Raw genomic sequence first — 22,073 nt, 5'->3', positions numbered from 1 at the left:
TCTTCCATTCATAACAGAAGCAATGGATCAGTCATTCAACGGATCCAAGCGATGAGGGATGGACCCCTTTGACTTAGTGTTCGTTTACACGATGCGTTCAATTCCGCTGCGGAGCATAGGCTGCGGAGCGGAATTTGGTGTCCGCAGCATGCTCTGTCTGTTGCGGAGCAGTGGCGGACTCATGGCGGAATTTCTCCATTGACTTCAATGGAGATTCAAAGTTCCGCAATGAAGTCCGCAGCTGTCATGCACATGTCATGTGTGCTGCGGATACGTCTTGCTTTTTTAACTTGACATTTCTTCATTCTGGCTGGACCTATGTATTTCTAGGTCTACAGCCAGACTGAGGAAGTCAATGGGGCTCCCGTAATGACGGGAGCGTTGCTAGGAGACGTCTGTAAATAGTCACTGTCCAGGGTGCTGAAAGAGTTAAGCGATCGGCAGTAACTGTTTCTGCACCCGGGACAGTGACTACCGATCCCAATATACATGTATCTGTAAAAAAACATATAAGTTCATACTTACCGAGAACTCCCTGTTTCTGTCTCCAGTCCGGCCTCCCAGGATGACGTTTCAGTGTAAGTGACGGCTGCAGCCAATCACAGGCAAAGCACAGGCTGCAGCGGTCACATGGACCGGCGCGTCATCCAGGGAGGTCGGGCTGGATTCCGAAAGAGGGACGCGTCACCAAGACAACGGCCGGTAAGTATGAAAATCGTTTCCTTTCACTAGGGAAAGTGCTGTCCCTTCTCTCTATCCTGCACTGATAGGGAGAAGGGAAGCACTTTTCCCGCAGTCTGCAGCAGCTAGTCCGCATCAATGTACTGCACATTTTGTGCAGATCCGCTGCAGAATCTGCAACGCAGATTCTGTGCGGCATCGATGCGGACAGTTGCGGAGGAATTCCGCCATGTGTGGTCATGCCCTTAGAATAGAGTCCGTCAGGATTCTGTCAAGGTTTCTGTCATTTTTACATCAAGAATAGCGCTGCACGTTGACTTCAATGGGGAAAACTGCAACATTGAGAGCAGTATATAAAAATATAATGGCAATTTTAACACATGATCTGAACCTGGCCTAAAGCTTTTTCCTTCTAAAACTTTTACTTGCAGTTCTCATTGCGGTGTTAGATTTCCCATTAAAGTCAATAGGGAGAAACCGCCAAAACACAGAAGATCTTGCTGGGTAATAGCCTAAAAATCCAGTTCGCTACAATGTAACATCCGGCCACTGCAGTAAATTACACGAACACACATTCACATATTTTTACTATCTAAATTTATATTCGGAATTTTTCTGCCACGTTAAATAGAATTAGGCCCCGTTCACATGCTGCAGATTTGGATGCAGAAATTTCTGCAGCTGAAAATCAGTTCCAATCATATATATGAGGTTATTTCTGCAGCAAGCACAACATCTGCAACATTATCGGTGTGCACGGGGCATCAAAGTTTCCTGCTGTCCTGGGACTATACGGTCTATCCTGAGCACTGCTGAGACTTGTAGTCCCTGGTTACAGTGCAGCCTCTAGAGAAGGTTATCTCCGGGATAATAAAGAGTTAACTGTAGTTTGTTTTGCATTTCCTCTCTTTCCCACCCACAGGGGGCGTGTTACACACGGCAGGTTGACAGCAGCCACGCCTATCCTTCTGATTGTCTCCGCATGGCTCCGCCCCCTGCTTGTCAACTCTTACGTGTAAACGCTTGAAGGTTCCTGGAGTCTCCGCCCACTGCAGGTCACACCCCGTGGGCGGAGCGCCGGCCGTCAGTGCTCAGGCTGCCGGCTCCATGCGCCCCGGGACCCGGTGGAGGCACCATGAGGAGCGGCTGCAGCAGCGGGGCCATCCCGGGCCTCCTACTGTTGCTGGCGCTGGGGACCCGTACTTATAGAGGTAAGGACATGGTTGACGGGGTCGGGGCGTTTTGCCGTACAGTTTTCATTATCATGTTCATCCTTCTCCTGTGCGGTGTCTCCTCCTCCATCACATCCAGGCCGGGCTACATCAGCACCAACAGCCGCTTCTGACTCCGGCTACCTGCCATACGTTACCCTCATCTGTCTGTGCCCATCTCATACCCCTGCCGCCTCCCACTCCCTAGATCACCTCTACCCATGCAGTTCACCCTCTGTGCCCTTTCCCACACAGCACACGTCACACGATGCGACTTTCTAGCGATTTGCAGGCATGCGACTTTCTTTTACTCTCCATAGTGTCAGTGGAGCTGCCCCTCAGTTATGCACCATTCCCATTGACCCCTATGGGAGGTGACTGCAAAGTTTTTCTAGGTTGCTGTGTGAGACTGTGTATTGAGTGGCCCGTATTGGGCATCTCAGTGCTTGCCCATGGGCCAAAATATGGCACAATGACTCCTGCGAAATACCAGTGTAGCAGAACTTTGCCATCTAACCCTGATCCATACAAGGGCAGAATGTAATAGTACCAAGTGGTGTGCAAGTATGTAATAATGTAGTATGTGCCGCCTTGCCCAAGACCACTCGTGCCCACTGGAATACAGCACAGCTACATGAATTCTCTAGAAATACGTTGAGTAGCACAATATCGTGACTACATTGGGAAGACGCCGACAAAAGTAAGTTTTGTGTTATGTGACACTTTTTTTTTGTTATAATGCCAGGAAAATAGTCAGTGCATCGCCAGTCACACAGAAGTTACATCGTGCAACCCGAATTGTGCAACCGGGCATTGCTTGGCACATATCCCTGTGTAGTTTCACACTTCGCTTACCCCCTCGTTTAGTCTTGAGCTTCCCCTGGTACATTATCTCCGGAGTGCACCCCTGATTTACAATGCCAAGTCTGTACTGGATCATCGCCCCCAGCCTACCCCCACTTACCATTCATATTCACATCACACCCATCATGTACCCATCACAAATTGGCTCATCCTCCATTCACCCCCCTCACCAGCCAGTACCCAACTCACCATCTGGCTTTTTCCCCCAGCGCTGCCCCCCTCCGATTGTGAGGAGAACCAGTTCCAATGCTCGAACCAGCGCTGCATCCCCAGCCTGTGGAGATGTGATGAGGATGATGATTGCTCGGATAACAGTGATGAGGAGGGCTGCCGTGAGTGTGGGGTCCGGGGGGGGGGGGGCGGGGGGCGATTTGTTTATGCTGTTCATGAGCTTTGGGGAGAAAAATCTTCATAATGTTCTCTAGATTCCAGTGCTGTGTCCTGTACGTCTGCTTTACTGGCTGAGCTGAGATTCCCTTAGGGCCAGCGGGATGCTGTTGGTAGTGAAATGCCCATATGGGCATATGTGTGTCTACACAACATTGCATTGATTGACATAAAAGAGACATTACATTGACGATGATGCAAAGAAAAGAGGTTCTTAAGCATCTGGTCTGGAGGTGCATTCGCTTGTATAGTTAACTTCATTCTCTGCAATCACCTAAAACGCCTTGTTCACACAGTGCAGATTTGATGCAGACTTTGCATGCATTTTTTAAGCCAAAACTAGAATTGAATCCAGGAGAGGAGACACTTTAAGGGTATGTTCACACTGAGTTTTTTTTGCAGGCTGAAAAATCTGCATTCTGAGGCAGATTTTGACCTGCCTGCGCTTTGTTTGCTGCATTTTGCTGTGTTTTTCGACCACGGCCATTGAGCCCCGTGGGCAAAAAAAACAGTGAAAAACTCTTTCTCTGCCTCCCGTTTATTTCAATGGGAAGTCAGAGACGGAACCACGGGAAGAGCATGTCGCTGCTTTTTCCCACTAGCGTTTTTTTCCTGCTTGCGTGAAAAAAAAATGCCTACGCCTCCCATTGAGATCAATGGTAGGCAAATTTGGGAGTTGTTTTGGCGTGGTTTCCGCGTCATAAACAGTGCCATAAAACTGTGTGAACTAGGCCCAAGGCCTTCCTTTATATATTTCTTCTATTTAGGTTCTGATCCTGGTTTGGACTTGCAAAATCTGTATGAAATCTCCCCTGTGTGAATACTGACTGTAAGCAGGAACAATGTGACGGCAGATCGAGGGGTGACCATTCCCAATGATTTCCCTGGGAACCTGTCAACAAATTACACAGCGCCATTTATGGCTTGTCGTACAATTGTCTGTGGCCTGTTCATGGATTGCAGAGACTAGGTTTAACCCACAGCTGCCGTAATGTGTAGTCAGCCCTCTCCTCCTTACAGCAGGAGCAGAGTATATTCGGTTATACCTTGTAATGCATTTTTGTAATATATGAGATTGTGTCCCAGGTAGCCGGTGCGCCTAGAAATTTGCTGCTGGCTCCTGAATTTCCTAGTTGGCACATCAGGGGCATAGCTAGGGGGGCGAGCTCTTGGTGCATGTGCCAGGAGGGCACCAATAAGCCAAGAAAAGCCTAGCAACGACTCAAGTACCCTTCACTAGGGCTGGGCATTTATGACCTAAATCAAAGTCTCGATTAATTGAACATGTAACCTCGATTACTTAGGCCACACCCATTTTTGCATGCTACGCCATTGAATTTATATTGATCTCCTGAGCCTGCTGTATATAATATACTCCCTTACACTGCCCCCACCCATTATATTGCTCATCCTAGTGCTACCCACGCAGTATATGCCCTATAGTTGGCCTCTACATAGTATCATGCCCCTATAACTGACTTCCACGCAGTATAATGCCCGTATAGCTGCCCTCACACAGTATAATGCCCCCATATATCCACCCCACAGTATAAAGTTCCCCGTAGCTGCCCCTACGCTGTATAATTCCCCCACAGCTGCCCCCAATAGTGTCTGATAAAAACAACATACATACTCCCCTAACTCCGTTCCAATGACGAGTGGAGGAGATCCCTCTGGGCTGTTCGGCATGGCGCAGACCTGCGCGATGACGTCACTGCCTCGTGTCCAGCGATACATCATGAAAGGTAGAGCAGAGACCTTACGGTCCACTGCTCTACCATTGGATTTAACTGTATCTGCGTCCTGAAGATGCAAATACAGTTTAAAGCGGAAAAATATAATTGATAAAACGCGCTTATCAATTGCGCTGAATTTCGGTTTTGATTATTTTTCGATTCATTGCACCGCCCTACCCTCCACTCAGATAAAGTGCATCAAATATCCCCAAGTCTATGATCACACACCTATTGAAAGCACAGCATGAGGACAGTGCCCGGGTCATGGCATTTACCCCCTGGGAAACCCGTACCACACTTTAGAACCTAGGGCATGCGCTTGTCAATAATGGCAATATGTCAATGGTGTAACGTGACGAGGATCTTATATTTCACATCCTGGAGCCGCAGTGTTTGGACAACGTTCTTGTCCTCCAATAATCCACAAAATCCGTTAATTCTATTTGTGACCTCCGTCTGACGAGCAATGGCTTCGGTTTGACCTGACTTCACATGACCACCTGAGAAGACACCTGTTGTATGGGCGCTCTGCGGCATCTAGGAGAACGGGCATTTCTCTAGGTTTATGCTTCTCCTTATTCACATCATATCAATGTTTATCAGATCCTCTGGATATCGCCGCTCTTTCTGAATGAACACGATCACCCAGATCTCATTGGCTGCGGCACAGCATCAGATAAAGTCACGTGTAACAGAGGTGCCCAGTAGTAATGCCGAGCTTATACACACACCCCTGACCCTGTGCACTCGAGGGTGTTTCTAGCATTAACCATTGCAAGCTCCTTCCCTCCAGCACTGATTCCAGTGGCATTTCTTACACCATGATGGCTGACGAACATGTGGCGGGTGTTTATGCCATCTGGGTGTACACTGCATTAACGTGGGTTATAAATCTTTTATATCCCCAGTGATGTATTACGTTGCTGCTTCTGGTATTGTCTCGCACGTCTCTTCTGTGAACACACAAACACCGCAGTTTCTGGTTACACGAGGAAATGAATAGTCGTCCTGCTTTGTCATGCTGTCAGGGCATTGTCAGTCGCCACGCCTCATGGTGACATATGTGCCATTAATGCGGCCACACTTCCTATTCGGGAACATTGATGTCGTCATTTGATTTGCATTTACTTTTTTTTTTTCCCTTACATTGCCTGAATATTTAGGAATTATACTAATGAATTTTCTGTATGATTGTGTAGATGTGTTCAGTGTGTTACTATTCTCTCCATTGCAACGCTTAAAATTACGCTTGTCTACATGTAGGGTGAGTTAGATATTTACGGCAGACTGCACTTGGGTGCACTGTAGGTTCAACCAGTTAAATGTAAATTTTTTGGGGATGGAGAGAGGCTTCAAGATGCATTTTGGTTACGCTTATCTCGGGAACTAAAGACCGGTCTGGGAGACCTCATACACATTGGATTATTAAAACCAACCCTTTTCCTTCTTAAAAAAAATGCCATCTGGGACACAACTTTTCCTGATGGGACAACTTTTTTCATTATGCCTTTTGCAGCCAGTGCCCCTTACACATCACGTCTGCAAGACTCGTTTTCCCGTTCATTTTAGATCAAAAGGAAGATCGGATCACCGTACAGCACGATGTGAAACGGGCGTAAGCTGGAGTCAAACAGGGTGTTACTAAAGGTGGTGGCTGAAGGGGCGGATTGGCCACCCTGCCACATAGTAAAACTGTGACGTTATTGTGCATTATTTTTGTATTCTGATGCGGTGTTCATTCTTATGTGACATCACTGTGCACACTAATCCCACATGTGACATCACTATATGCAATAACCCTTTCCTATGACTTCACAGTGATTTATTATCCATGTACTTTGTCATCACTGTGTAAGGCCCCATGCACACGACCGTAAAAAACCTCAGTTTTTGCGGACCGCAATTGCGGTCCGCAAAAACGGAGCCATTCGCTTTCATTCAACACTGACCCCTTTCCGTAGCACTACGGAAGGGTGTCAGTGCCGTGGAAATGTTCCGGGAATTATGGAACATGTCCGTTCTTTCGCATTTTGCGGGCCGTGCTCCCATACTTTGTATGGGAGCACGGCCCGAAAATGCGGCTGTCAGTCAGCGGCCGGCTGTGCCCGCAATTGCGGGCCGTGATAGCGGGCACGGTCGTGTGCATGGGGCCTAAGACTTCGTTCACATATCCGTTAGGGCTCTATTCTGACATTCTGTCTGAGCGTTTAGTCAGAATGGAGCCCTGACTGAAACAAACGGAAACCGTAGGTTCAAATGGTTCCCATTTGTCTCCGTTGTGCAAGGGCTCCATCAATTTTATTGAATCAATAGCGTAGTCGACTACGGTATTTATTCCGTCAAAACGACGGAACTCTTGCACAACGGAGACAAACGGAAACCATTTGCACAGGATCCGTTTATTATCACTGGACTGTGACATCACTATTATGCCTGTACTGTAACTTTGCTCGGCTTATTATCTCTGTAGTGGGATATGTATATGTGTATTTTCCAGCTTCTGCGACATAACTAAGATTTATTCCTGTGCAGTGACATCACTGGCCTTTTTCATGGACATAAGTATATAAGGTGCAGAGTAGGGCTGGGCGATTTTGCCAAAATATAAAATCTAGACTTTTATTCAACACTTTGGGCGATTTTCGATTTGAATCTCGATTTTTGTATTTTTTTTTTCCTCTTATTTTTCTCCCCGCTAGCACCAAGCGGGCACTCGAGCGAGATTACATTATAGTGTCTGTAGTGTAATTATGGCCCCATAGACTTCTATTGGCCACGGGTACCTTCCAGTTTGCTTACGGAAAGGTGCCCGTGCCGTTGAAAAATATGGAACATGTCCTATTTCAGGCCGTAATTACGGCACGGGCAGGCCCATAGAAGTCTATGGGGCTCCCGTAATTACGGGAGCGTTGCTAGGCGACGTCAGGGGATAGTCACTGTCCAGGGTGCTGAAAGAGTTAACTGATAGGCAGTAACTCTTTCAGCACCCGGAACCGTGACTGCCGCTAGAGTTAATAGTATTAAAAGTTAACTTAGGGCCTGTTCACATCACTGTTCGCTTTCCGTTCCGGGGTTCCATCGGAGGTTTCTGTTGGGTGAACCCCACAATGGAAAGTGAAAGTGAAACCACAGCTTCCGTTTCAGTCACCATTGATATCAATGGCGACGGAAACATCGCTAATGGTTTCCGTTTTAACGACGGAATCCATAGTGGAGTCGACTGCGCTATTGATTCTGCATAGACTGCAGAAATCCAGGTCATTCCAAAGGGTTCACTTTTGCTTACAACTGCATCAAGGCAAAAAAAAACACACAAAAAAAAACATGACCGGGACACCTCCCAGAGGGAGGAGGATAAAGCTTTTTGTTTTTGAAAAAACTGCATGGATCCAATGGAGCTTTCTTTTTACCTCAATGTGATCCGTTGCTACTTTCTGTAAGGCTTTGTTCACATGGTGCATTTGTTTTTTGTTTTTTAAGAACTAACAGGGGTGTATCCTAAACCGAAAAAATGTATAAAGGAAAGGCCAAACTGCTCATACTGGACAGAATCCATGAGGAAAGCAGGGTCCTGCTCCCATAATATCTGTATTACAGAGGTATTCTCCCTTTTACTCAATGCCTGATGGAGGCTTCATACAGCAGTACACAGAATAATTTGGACCTGTAGTGACTCCTTGTGCCGCCATACATGAGTCCTGGAGCTACACGGTAGGCTTTGTTCACACAGTGCAGTTTTTGCACATATCACAAAAGTTCAAGTTTAGAAAGCATGAGCTGTTCAAAACGTATCCACTTTGCTGCTACTGTAATACGCGGCAGCATATTTTCACAGAAATTCCACAGCATTTCCATCTCGTGGACAGGAGGCCTTAGGGCTTTATGCACGCAACCGGATTATGTTTCCGTATAACCACTGAGTTATTGAACGGAGTCGTAATATAGCGCCCATACAAGTGTGACGCCCTAGTAATATGACGCCCATACAAGTGTATGAGGCTCTAGTAATATGATGCCCATACAAGTGTATGACGCCCTAGTAATATGACGCCCATACAAGTGTATGAGGCTCTAGTAATATGATGCCCATACAAGTGTATGACACCCTAGTAATATGATGCCCATACAAGTGTATGACACCCTAGTAATGTGACACCCATACAAGTGTATGAGGCACTAGTAATATGCTGCCAATACAAGTGTATGACACCCTAGTAATATGCTGCCAATACAAGTGTATGACACCCTAGTAATATGCTGCCATTACAAGTGTATGACGTTCTAGTCCTCTTCTGTATTAGAAATGTGGTTTAATTTTTTTTTTTTTTTCTGGATGGAAGGTGCTTTGGGTACCAGGATGAGATACGCTGCGTGATTTTTATGCAGCGTGTCCGACCCGTGGGAACCCGGCCTAAGGGTATGTTCCCACACACCGGATACGCTGCAGATTTGATGCAACAGAAAGTCTGCAGCAGAATCTCAAGAAAAATGCTGGTAAATCTGTTACGAAGATCTGCACCAAATAGTGTGTGTTTCTTGCTCCTATTTCTGCGGAAAAGCTGCGTCTAATCTGCAGCGGGTTTACCTGCGGATTTAGTATTAAACATTGGTTATAGCAAAGTATATGTGCGCATGCGGACTTCCAGCGGTTTTTACTGCGTTTCCGCTGTAAAAACAACGTAATCAAAACAAATCTGTTCTGCTCCCCATTGAAGTCTACGGGCCAAACACGCAGCATCTCCGCACAGAACACGCAGCATAAACTGACATGCTGCAGAATTGAAAGTCGCACCACAGAACACTCTCTGCAAGACTTTCCTGCGTTTTTTTTCCTGCGCAGCGTGGGCATGAGATTTTCTGAATCTCATTCACTTTGCTGCCGAAAATGCTGCTGAATTTCCGCACAGATTCCCGTTGTGGAAATTCCACAGCGTTTACACTACACTGACCATAGTGTGTATTGACGGGGTTAAAAACTGCACAATAAAATTGTACCCCCGTTACCACGCTTTATCAATACACGTAAAAAGCACGCAGGCAAAAATGTATCTGGTTATGCTGCGCCGTTTTATGTAATAGAGACAAGACTTGTAGTCGCCGGTAGTTATTGTGCACGGCGTGGATGATGCAGAACAGGAACTGACCGTGTAATTGTATATTCACGGTAAACAATCTGAAGTTTTTGTGAATAGGATCATTGAAGACGATCTCTGCTGCGAAGTCACATGCGTTATCTGCGGGGAGAAGTCTGGGTGGGGACTGGATGGATTCTGAGACGTCTTGTAGAGATGTGTGAAGTTATAATGCGAGCAGTAGGGGTTACGGGAATGTTAAACTGAATTATTAATGTCAGTTGTGCCGGATATAACAATAATTGGTAAAGGGCCATTAGATTTTGAGCTGAGCTTTCTTTATGCAGAGTTTTGACATTGCATGTGACGGCTCTCTATGAAGATTTGCTCGGTGTGCACTTATCTGATGTACATATCACGCTCCTCCATTCTGGCAGTGGCGGATGATGGTAAGATACAGGATGGAAATAGGCAGATCAGTTAGTTGCAATGCTGGGTGCTATATTTATACCATATAACTAATGAACAGTGTTAAGCTCAGCTCTGCTACACAGTGCAGCTGAATCAGCACCACTCACAGAGGACAGGGCTTACATCGCTCAGAATGACATCACTATTTCAGGATTTAAAGGAATATTCGAGGAGACCCTATAGATGACCGCCACATATACTAGTTTTTTGTTTTTTTTAAATAATTCATTTTACCCCTTGTGTGTGTTATTTACCTGTGTTTAAAGTGATTATCTGGTACTTCTCAATCGGCAGCAGGGCAGGGGATTGCATTACGTAATAAACTAAGATACCCCTCCCCCCCCCCCTCGTTCCAGCGCGGAAGGCCTGTTCTCCCCAACTCGGGTCCAGAAAAGTTTCGGTCACATGCCACTGCAGCCAATCGCTAGCCTTCGTGATGAATCTGCCATGAATGGTACATGAACAGGAGCTTCCTGGATCGGAGTGGCGGAAAATGGGACCTCAGTGCGAGAGCGAGGGGCACTTCAGGGGTGTGTATATGTTATATGTTCGTTATGTAATCCCATCCCCTGCCCTGCTGCCAATTTTGAAAAGTCCCAGATAAACCCTTTAAGCTAGGCCTTAAAAGGGCACAAACCTAAAGGCTAACTTTAGCCAATTTTCCAACTTCGTAATGCACGAATGTGCCGGATCCTCCAGCGTGATGGACTATGGTGCTCCATACAGTGCTGTATTGGAGATATTCTCCCTGAGAAGCAGTACTTCTTCTCGGCTAGCGCTCCGTAATTCGGCGTCCGATGGATCACGTCAGGATTTTTTTCTTCTGTTGGATACTGAATGTTCTTTTGTACGAAAACGGAGGCCTATAGAGATGCAGTAGGTCGTCTTGGAAGTCTCGAGTAACGTATTATGGTTCCATAGAACTCAGAAGCTTCACAAAGCCGTAATACGCAGTTGTTCATGTGGCCTGTATCACACTCCTTCCCCTACTTTTATTTCTTGTGATATTTATCATGCACACAAGCAAGTACACGTGACTTTCATTTTACTGTATCAAGAAAAAAGTTGTGCATTTTTTTTCTTCTTGGAAACATTTTCTAGAGACGTAAAATATAAATCACATTTCGCTGTCATGACGTTTTCACGTATGTTTTGATTGCATTCCTCTAGACAAAGCCTCCGTCTAGTCCAGGCCTAAAGCAACGTCGGTAATGTTTGTCCAATGCGGTTGTGTGACAATACGTAATATACGGCATGCCCTAAGTTTTCTGTTATTGCCGCACCTTTAGAAAGGATTGTATAATATTTTAAAATCATTTTATTATCCTTGTAATAAAGTCGATCTACAAAGCCGACGGGGCTGTATGGAGTGCTCTGATAATCTAACGTTGCTTTTGGTGAGACTTATTTAGCGGTCCACAGTTTTGTGTAAAGCTCCCTTCTCTGATCCATAGCTAAAAAAAATAGTCTATCTAATGTACCCCATGCTCCAGCTGGGTACTCGAAACTGTAATAACCTGCAAAATGTGGAGCTGCTGTGGAGATCCAGTGTGGTCACCCGTGGTGGCAGGGCCTGTTGCTAAGCAACCACCTAAGCTCACTTTTAAATTATATTCACTAGGGAGCCTGAAGGATTCCCTAATGAATGGGAAACTCCAGCTAAGCCGTTGTGATATGGTGTATGGCTTTGCTGGTTGACTCTACGTAGATGTAAAATTGACCTCTACGGAAGTGTTTCCACTATCAAGCACTAGACCTTGTTTTTTTTTTTTTAATGTGTTCTTCTCTAACTTTTTTTATTTTTTCCTCTTAATTTTCATTTACAAAGCAGGACGAGTGGCTTATCTTTTCATATTCTGCTTTTAAGCGGATTTTCCTCAACCTGACTTGGGTACGCGGCTTGTATTATGTTTACCTAAAGATCTGGCAATTTCATTCTCTGTTTATAATAATCCAATTTAATGCAGGGTTTTATAATAACCTTGTTGAATAATTTAATCCAATAGTGATTTAAAAATGTGCAGGGTGAGCACATGTATAGTCTGTATGCAATGTGACACATAATTATAAAGTCGAAACCTGGACATTTTTATATTGGATTTTGTTTTTTTTAATACTCTCTAATCTATTTGCTGCGCTTTAGACATGAGACATCGTAACATTTGGGGAATTGCTTCCTAACCAGTCTGGGTACTAAAACCGGATTGACCGTTTTGTAAGTATTTAGAATTGATATATATTTTCTTTTTATCAGGTATTGACAAACTTGCCAGAGGCAGGCTGAGACGTTGGTATGGGTCCCCTGTGGCTAAGGCCCTGTCCACATCAGAGTTGCCCTTCCGTTGAGTGGTTCCGTCTGAGGTTTCCGTCGGGTTAACTCCTCAACGGAAAGGGAAACTGCGCTATTCCGTCAAAACAATGGAACCCGTTCACACCGGTGACAAACGGAAACCATTAGCAAAGTTTCTCTCGCAATTGAGATCAATGGTGAATCAAACGCAAGCTAAGGTTTTCGTTTGCATTTCCGTTGAGGGGTTACCCGACGGAAACCTTGGACGGAACCCCTCAACGGATGTCAGACTTCTTTACCCTCGAGTGATAATTCCTTTTACTGCTAGAGGCAGAAATCTGATGCGTTTGCTCGTTCATAGGCACATTGCTGCCTTGTTTACACAGAGCAATGATCCGGAGCGAGCGTTTGTACGAGCGCTCAGTCAACTGTTCATTGGCCCGTGTCAAAGGGCCTTAAGGGAATATCGCTAGGACACTAGTCCTGGCCTATGTCCAAGAATTGGCAATGCTAGCGGGAGTGGTGGGGATGGTTGGTTATGCACATTTTTTTGGATGGGACTTCTCATCTGTGTAGTGTTTGTTTTTTTTTTTTTTTGAACAATCAAATTTTTATTAAATGTCATAAACTTATAACTGGGATGTAAATCAAACCTCCCTCATCTGTGTGTTTTAGTAATAGTTGAAATGTTGTTTTATGCATCCTCCCTTATTTGTGTCCTGTGTGTGTTTTTTTTATTTTTTTTGTTTGTTTTTTAATATACTTTTTTTTTCTTCCGCAAATGCAGAATTTTTTGCATTTCCTGGTCATTTCTTTAATAAACATGTCCCTTTTAACATTGAAATAATTGTTGGGCTATATATCTATATGCACTTAGAGATCGAGAATGACAATTTTGAATATAATTATAACCCCAGTTAAATAGATGTGGACGCTCGTCGCTGATGTTGCTACACTTTGATCCGTCTCGTCCATTAGTCAGATTGTCTCTGGAGAAACCTTTTAACCTGCATTGTTTCCGTTAGTGGGCCTCAGTGAAGGGCCCTTGAAACATGTCATATGCATTAGTACACTTGAGTCTTGGGTAAAGGCTGTGAATTTCCCTTTACTTGTACTTTACACTTAGATGACGGAGTCATCAAATCAAACTGCTTTATTTCAGAACATCGGAGCAACGTGTTTCGAAAAGTATAAGTCTCCATCAGGGCTTATTCAGATGAACGGGCTATACGTCCGTGCAACGCACGTGCTTTTTCTATTCTGCTCCTCGGACATAGCGGAACAATGGAAAGCTGAACGCAGATGTGAACAAGGCCTAACGTTGCTGTGTAGGTTAAGCAGTGAATGGACAAACCAATATTTATTCATATATTTCCAGGAGGAATAACAAAAACACAAAATAGTTCAATGAAATAATTTAATGGAGAATGCAATTATTTACTAAAATTTACATGTCAGGACAACTTACTGGTTCATTAGCTTTGCAGCCATCGACTCCACACATGTGCCAGTGTCTTATAAAGGGATTCCTACAGTATGTGACTAATTCTGACTATAAAGCCCATTACGCAGTTGCCTTTAAACACCATTTTACAGTTTACATATAGATATAATCTACACAAACTGTTGAGTCTTTATTTCTATACATTGCATTGCTTATCTTGTACTGGTCCTAAGTTACAACCTGTATGATATCCCAGAGGCACATAGTTCTATACATCCTGTGGCTATCAAGGTATGCTGGGAATTTTTTAACAGCTGAAGAGCCTCAAGTCGAAAACCACTAATCTAGATATTGAGCCAGCAAAGATTTCAGCTCTGAAGGCCTTTAAAAATACGTGGAAATTATTACAAATATTGTGCAAGGAGCCTAGTTTTGCTTTTCCTATAGACTGTAGCACTTGTATGTTGAGGTGTATATATTAGATCCCAATGTGGGATTCAAACGTTGCACCTTTTTTGATGTTGCCTGAATATATCCGTCTTATACCCTAAGATTCGGAGTGCTGCAAGATTTTATATATATATATATATATATATATATATATATATATATATATATATATATATACATTTAAAAAAAAATTACATGTGTAATTACATTTTTTTTATTTGATTTTTATAAAGTGTATAGTCGGCTTTCACTGAAAACAGTCACTTATGCATTTACTAAATTTGTGAAATCCTTGCAAACTCGCAGAACCTAGAATAACGGAAATGTCAATGATAAGCTGGTGGGAACGTATAACAGAACTACTTTAATAACTGAGATTTATCATATAGGATTTGTGTAATACATCTGGGGATATGTTTAGTAAGTCACCATTGAAAGCCACCGATTACAGGAAACCTGCATTAGATGGGAAATACTGGAGGGAAGATCAGTGCCTCATAAATAAGGACTAGTAATAGAGCAGGGCTCTGATTCTGCTGGAAATAACACATCTGCTGCATGGACAGTTCTGTTGTGTATTCATGGCAGTGATCTGCAGTAAAGATCCACTATTTTGCCACCCAATGACTTTCATGTTCCAAATACAGAACAAGAATCACAGGAGGATTGGGATGGATCGGAAGCTAATTTAAAACTACTGCGGAGATATCTTGGAGGTGTCAGGAACCAGACCCAGAAGGGGCTGTGCATGACTTCTATCTTTTGGTGTTCTTTGAATCTGTGAGCCATGACCCGCACCCTCAGGCCCTTAATGGGGCGTAACGCAGTATGGGGATGCTCAGTCCTTGTTCCCTGAAGAGGAGCCCCCCTCCATTAAAGGGTTATTCCATTGTTGTGAAGGACCTTGGTATTCTGGTTACAAATAAGCTAAGCATCAGTACTCCATGTCAAGCAGCAGCTGCAAAAGCAAATCTGATTTTAGGGTGTATAAAAAGAGAGATAAAGACCTGTGATTCAAATGTAATATTACCCCTCTAAGTCCCTTGTAAGGCCAAATCTTGAATATGGAATTCAGTTTTGGACTCCACATTGTAAAAAGGATGTAGGAGGGCTGGCGAGGGTTCAAAGACTGATGACTAGATTATTAATTGGGATGGTAGGTGTCCCTTACAATGAAAGGCTGGAGAAATTGGGCTTTTTCCACTGCGGTAGAGGTGATTTTATTGACCTGTATAAATGTGTGGTCAAAGTACTAGCACATAATATGTTCTTTCCAAGGACTCTGCTAAAGACAAGGGGACATTCATTGCATGTGCAAGAAAGACGTTTCAGGCATCAATATAGGAAAGTGTTCTTTTCACTTAGTGGTTAAACTATGGAAGGCCCTACCCCAAGAGGTAGTAGTGGCCGATATGTCAAAATTAGAAAGACTAGATTATGCTTTACTGACAAAAGGCATTGACGGTTATGATCAAGCAATAAGACGTGTAATTGATTAAGAAAGGTTGAACTTGATGGACCTGCGTCTTCTTTTTTTTTTTTTTTTCCAACCTATGTATCATGCAAAGTTGACATGCACAGGCGGCCGTTATTTGTGTATTTTAAAGAGGATCAGTCCTCTCTCCTGACATGTCAGTTTTGGTAAATAACCGTAGTCCCCATGAAATAACAATTCTGGGGCATCTTTTCTTAGAACTCTGCATTGTCCCGTTCTCCTGTTATTCCTCTTATAAACTTACGATTTAAATTGACAACTGGGTGTTACCAGTTGAGGTTTTGACACTACATAGACTGACCATGACCAATCAGTTTGACAAGGGAAATAGTAACACCCTGTTGTCCATTTATTCATACATCTCTAGTAGGAAGGAATGAATGAGGAACCGCAAAATGCAGATTTCTAATACAATTTTTACAGAATTTTTATTTCATGGGGAATAGAAGTATTTACTAATCTAGACATGAGAGGAGACAGGTCCTCTTATAGATGTGCCACCTCAGGCCGGCCCAGAAGTCAATTTTATTTTGACTGCTCAAATCTGTGGTTTCGGGGGGCACTGTATGGTGCTTCTTAATCTGCATCTCAATAAGAAATATATGACCATCTCCTATTTACTGTAGGACAGTGACACTGTAAATGATAAATTAGATGCTGGAAGAGTTTTTACTTTAACTGTGATCTGCCTTAAAGGAATTATCTGGTGAAATAAAATTGATGGCCTATCCTCCGGATAGACCATCCATATGTGATCGGCGGGGGTCCGAGACTCGGCACTCCTCTGCCGATCAGCGGTTTGAAGGAGCAATGGTGAGCTTTGCTTCCCCTTCATTTCTTACATAGCTCAGCACTGCACAATGCCAACCCATTCGTAGCGGCGGTCCAGTTCTACAGCTTCCTCACATTCACTTGAATAGGAGGAAGCTGTAATACTGCGCACAGCCGCTACAAATTTGACCGCATCGTGCTGTGCTGTGTGCGCATTGAAGTGGAAACAGCGCTTCCAGAACACTGCAGCCCCTTCAAACAGCTAATCGTCGGTTGTGCCGATAGTCGGACCCCCACCGATCAGATATTGATGGCCTATCTTGAGGATAGGCCAACAAATTTTATTTCCCCGGATAACTCCTTTAACATGTTGCTTTCGTTTTTTGTGGAATAAATCCTTCCAATTTCACAGTTACACTTGTGTGTAGTGTTTAGGGATCTCTCTATTAACGAGAGCTGATAGAGCCGCTAACAAAGAGCATTTCCTTAAGTGGCTGGCGGCATTATGACTGGCCACCGCTTCCCTTATCAATAACCGCTGGTCACCGTGGGTTTCAGGAGCTGAACCCGCTGATCGCTGGGCTGGCTTCTATCTAGTTGGCTTTATAGCCCAACCCTGTAAGCTGAATGGTAAAAGAGCACCGTGGACACTTGCCCTCTCTGGACCTTGGTAGGTGTTAAGGCCCTTTTAAACGGGCCAATAATTGGGAAAACGAGCGTTCACAGAAAGCTCATTCCCGATCATTGTGCTGTGTATACAAGGCAACGATCAGCCGATGAACGAGCAAACGCGCGTTCGTCGCCTGATTGTAACGTTTATGCTGCAATACATATTATCGTTGTCGGCAGCACATCTTCTTGTGTAAACAGAGACGTGCTGCCAACGTGATGGAAATGTATGGGGACGAGCGATATTCGTAACAATCGCTCGTCCCCAAACATAACTCCTTTTTTTTATTGCATTCATACTATGTGGTTAATAACTGCATGTTTTATGTTGTTTTTGCCCTATCCCTTATGTAGTTCTAAAGGATAGTATCACTGGAGAGCCTGGTGCTGATAACCTCACCCATTGCTGGGACGGTGTGGGTTGTAGTACTCATCAGTGTTCACTGCACCTTCAGCCCCGTTCACTCTCTTGGGCCAAGTTATGTCAGTTTTACTATTTATTTTATTCGCTAATATATTGTTAAATATTACGTTTGCTAATATATATATTTTGATACATTAAAGGGACACCATTATTTTTGTGATCGCAGGAATTCCCTCTTACTTAAGGACTCCCCTTCTTTGTGACCACCCCCCCCTGTAGTTTAAAAGATTATTCTTGAAGTTTTTTTTTACGCATTCTTTTCCGATTCGAACCTTTTCTTTTAACACCGTTGATCAAACCTCTGTCTTGTTCTACTGTCGTCTTTAAGCTGGAAGTTCCGCTTCAGGGTGTGTGACCCCCAAATGGCTTTTGTTGCTGTGAGAAACCACTGATGATCCATTCTATGGGGTATAGATACAAAGTCTTTTATAGAGAACGTTTGTTTATTGGGATTTCTGTAAAGAGAAGTGTGAATGAATAGTCCTAGGTGGAAGTTTTGATACAATTTTGACATGCTTTTTATTTTTCCGCTTGTCTTAGTCTGTACTCTGCAGAATTATCGTTATTGTGTCTTTTAATTGGTTCTTCTGTTTCACAGATTAGCAAATTTAATTACCTTGATTTTGTTCCTTTAGTTAAACCAATTATCATGGGTAGCGCCATTCTGCTGTAAGAATCTTTAATACGCGATCTGCCGACTTCTTCAGTATTCTGTATCGACTTTCCGGGAGGAATTCTGTCTTGTAGCTCTCCTGCATCATTGGTTTTACACGGAAGTTGTGGGTTGTTGTAATAACATAGGGACCAGCTACTTATTACCTATATCAGGCTAATTTACAAGAATCGGGATCACTCACTAATTCTTTTTAATAAAACGACACAAAACCGGAATAGACCAAAAATAAATTTGTAGTATAATACGCGTCAATAGACATTTTCCGTTGACCTGTCCTGTAAATAATATTTGTGTTAATATAACATGCTGATGTCAGAATCTGGCAAATATAGAGATAAGTGGCGCTGCATACTCGCCGCTCATCTCTTCTTGCAGAAAATCTGACCGCTTTTTTCAGGAAGTTCCTTCTCCTGTGCCAATCACTAATTGTCTGACCTGTAGTGTTCTCTCTTTTTAAAAAAGAGGTTCTTCAGCAGCTGCAGTGTGTATTAGGGCAGATTCACACGAACGTTGCGTTTTTGCGCGCGCAAACAACGCAGCGTTTTGCGAGCGCAAAAACCATTTGACAGCTGCGTGTGTCATGCGTGTCTGATGCGCGGCTGCGTGATTTTCGCGCAGCCGGCATCATAGAGATGAGGCTTGTCGACGCCCGTCACTGTCCAAGGTGCTGAAAGAGCTAAATCTTTCAGCACCCTCGACAGTGAATGCCGAACACAACAGCGAAAAACCTGTAAAACAAAAAAGATAAAGTTCCTACTTACCGAGAACTTCCCGGCCGTTGCCTTGGTGACGCGTCCTTGGTGACGCGTCCTTGGTGACGCGCCTCTCTTGACATCGGGCCCCACCTCCCTGGATGACGCGGCAGTCCAAGTGACCGCTGCAGCCTGTGCTTGGCCTGTGATTGGCTGGAGCTGTCACTTGAACTGAAGTGTCATCCCGGGAGGTCGGACTGCAGGAAGGAGACAGGAGTAATCGGTAAGTTAGAACTTCATTTTTTTTTACAGGTTCATGTATTTTAGGATCGCAAGTCACTGTCCATGGTGCTGAAACAGTTTAACTCTTTCAGCACCATGCACAGTGAATGTCTACCGACGTCGCGGACCGGAATTTTTTTTGCCGGGTTCGGCCAAAACGAGTTTGGCCGAACCCGGTGAAGTTAGCTTCGGTTGTCGGGGTTCACTCCGTTTGGATGCTTGGAAACAGAAAAGCACGTGGTGCTTTTCTGTTTCCATTCATCCTTTTGACAGCTCGTGCGCTGTTCGCACGGAAGTGCTTCCGTGCGACCTGCCTGGTTTTCACGCACCCATTGACTTCAATGGGTGCGTGATGCGTGAAATAAGCAGAGTTATTGAACCTGTTGCGTATTTTTCGCAGCGAACAAACGCTGCGCAAAATACACGGACTGTGTGTACTGCCCCATAGACTTCTATAGGGCATTGCGTGCCGCGCGAAAACCACGCGCCCTACACGCTGCCAAATCACGCTCGTGTGAATCCCCCCTTATACAGTGTAAAAGCTCGGCAACCAAACCCTGTGAAAACCATGTTGGTAGTCACCTGGCTTTCCTGGAAAAAGATGATAAAGGCCTTATTCAGACGAACGTAGAATACATCCGTGTGACGGGCGTTAAAAAAAATGGCTGTCACATGGAACGCATGTATTTCAATCGGGCCGTTCACACAGCCGTTGTTTCAACGGACCGTGTGAAGTGTCCGTTAAAAAACAGAACATGTCCTATTATATTCCGTTTTTACGGATCCCGCCATAGACAAGTCTATGGAGATCTGTGAAAACGGGAGCCTCGCGGGGCAAATTGGACGTGAAAAACTGGCGTTTTTCACTGTTCGAGTTTCCCCACGTTCATCTGAATAAGGCCTAAGGCTAATTAGAGTTTTTATGCCCTTGTGGACCCGGCTAATATTTAGCTTTTTCATCTTTCATTCCGGCGGTCATCACTTTTTTTAATGTTGTTCAATGTAGCTGTATGAGGCTTTGTTGTTTAGCAGGACGAGATGTACTTTATGTAGGTGGCGTTTTTTGGTATAGATAGATTAGCGTTTAATTTATAATATTCTTGTCAAAAAGTAGAAAAAAAAGCAATTCTGCTGCTTTCTTTTTTTATAAAAATATTTTTAAGGGTAACTAAACTTTTTAAAAACCTTTTGGTATCTCATAGTGACATGTCAGAAGTTTTGATCGGTGGGGGTACAAGCACGGAGACCCCCACAGATCGCTAAAATGAAGCAGCAGAATCGCTCGGGTGAGTTCTTTGTTTCTGATTGGCGTTTCTCAGTAAGCCGATTTAGCGGTGTATGGGCTCAATAGAAAGTCTGTACACTGCTCGCTCCACTTTCCGAGAAAAGACGATTAGAAAGTGAGAGGCACAGCGCCTGCCCGAGTGCTTCTGCCACTTTGTTATAGCGATTGGTGGGGGGTCTCAGTGCTTGGACCCCCACCAGTCAAAATTTCTGATCGGTCACTATGACATGTCAAAAGTTCTTTAAAAGTTTAGTTATCCTTTATGGCATACACCGATCATCATAAATGATACTATAAATGTATTACGCAGGTTGTTACAGTTGTGGTGATGCCAAATATGTGTTTTAATATTTTATGTTTTGAGACTTTGATCAAGTTTATTATAAAAAATAAAAAAGTGTATTTTTTTTTTAACATTAGTGTTTTGTTTTTTCTGTTTTTCTGCTACTCTTGGTCATGAATCAGATAGCAACTTGAAAAGGATGATGAAACCATTTAGATTTACATGAACTTTAAAGGGGAACTCTAATCAGGTCTGATGCCTTTTTTATTTTAGGAATTCCTCTTCAAGTATAGGCTCACGCATCGCTGTCAATGTTTTTTTTTTTTTTTTTTGTGCGAACTGCAAAGCACCATCATTTTGCAGCGATTCGTGTAAAAAACGCATATAACCTCGACATGGGGGGAACCCAGTGGTCAAGGTGGTGAAAGGATCATAAGTCCTGTCTTCTATTTGGACAAATAATGCATTGTTGGTCGATCTCATCTCTTCCTCCTTTTCCCTTTAAGTTTGAGCATAATTTCCTTTTCCTATGAATACCTGTTCTGGTATTATTTGAGGACGCAGAGTCTGTTTTGCTTTCCACGGTGGTTATTTGGGAGGGGAAATGCACACAGGGCGAAAGTTCCTCTTGTTTTATCTGCTGGGCTGTTAATAAGAGTTCCCACATAAACCCTACAATGGACAAGAAACTCCCTGCCGGGATAAATAAGGAGTGATGGAGATCGTCTCTGCGGGCGCTCCAGCAAAGAAGAACTTCTGAAAAAATTCTAGCCGTATACATACAGAAGCTCTGGGAATATTAGGGCGTAATAAACAATGTTACTGGCTGTGTAATAGAGTATGTAAAGTAAAATTCAGATCAGCCCGCCGGTGCTACCGACGTCCTGGAT

General features: G+C 43.8%; 1 protein-coding gene across 2 annotated transcripts in view; it reads left to right on the top strand.

Moving 5' to 3' along the window:
• The first annotated feature begins 1,756 nt into the window (after window positions 1-1,756).
• LRP8 (LDL receptor related protein 8) overlaps window positions 1,757-22,073 on the top strand; it is a 145,640-nt gene continuing 125,323 nt past the window's right edge. Inside the window, exons 1-2 of one of the 2 annotated variants that reach the window (XM_075833009.1) lie at window positions 1,757-1,892; window positions 2,966-3,088. In XM_075833009.1, coding sequence (XP_075689124.1) covers window positions 1,817-1,892; window positions 2,966-3,088 — 199 coding nt within the window. In that variant the 5' untranslated portion in view covers window positions 1,757-1,816. The remainder of the gene's footprint in view (window positions 1,893-2,965; window positions 3,089-22,073) is intronic. The other variant, XM_075833010.1, reaches the window with a different exon arrangement.

The sequence above is a fragment of the Rhinoderma darwinii genome, chromosome 7 (genome assembly GCF_050947455.1).
Source record: "Rhinoderma darwinii isolate aRhiDar2 chromosome 7, aRhiDar2.hap1, whole genome shotgun sequence".
NCBI lineage: Eukaryota > Metazoa > Chordata > Amphibia > Anura > Rhinodermatidae > Rhinoderma > Rhinoderma darwinii.
Note: the sequence above shows the minus strand (reverse complement) of the source record. Positions and strands in the feature narration are given on the sequence as shown.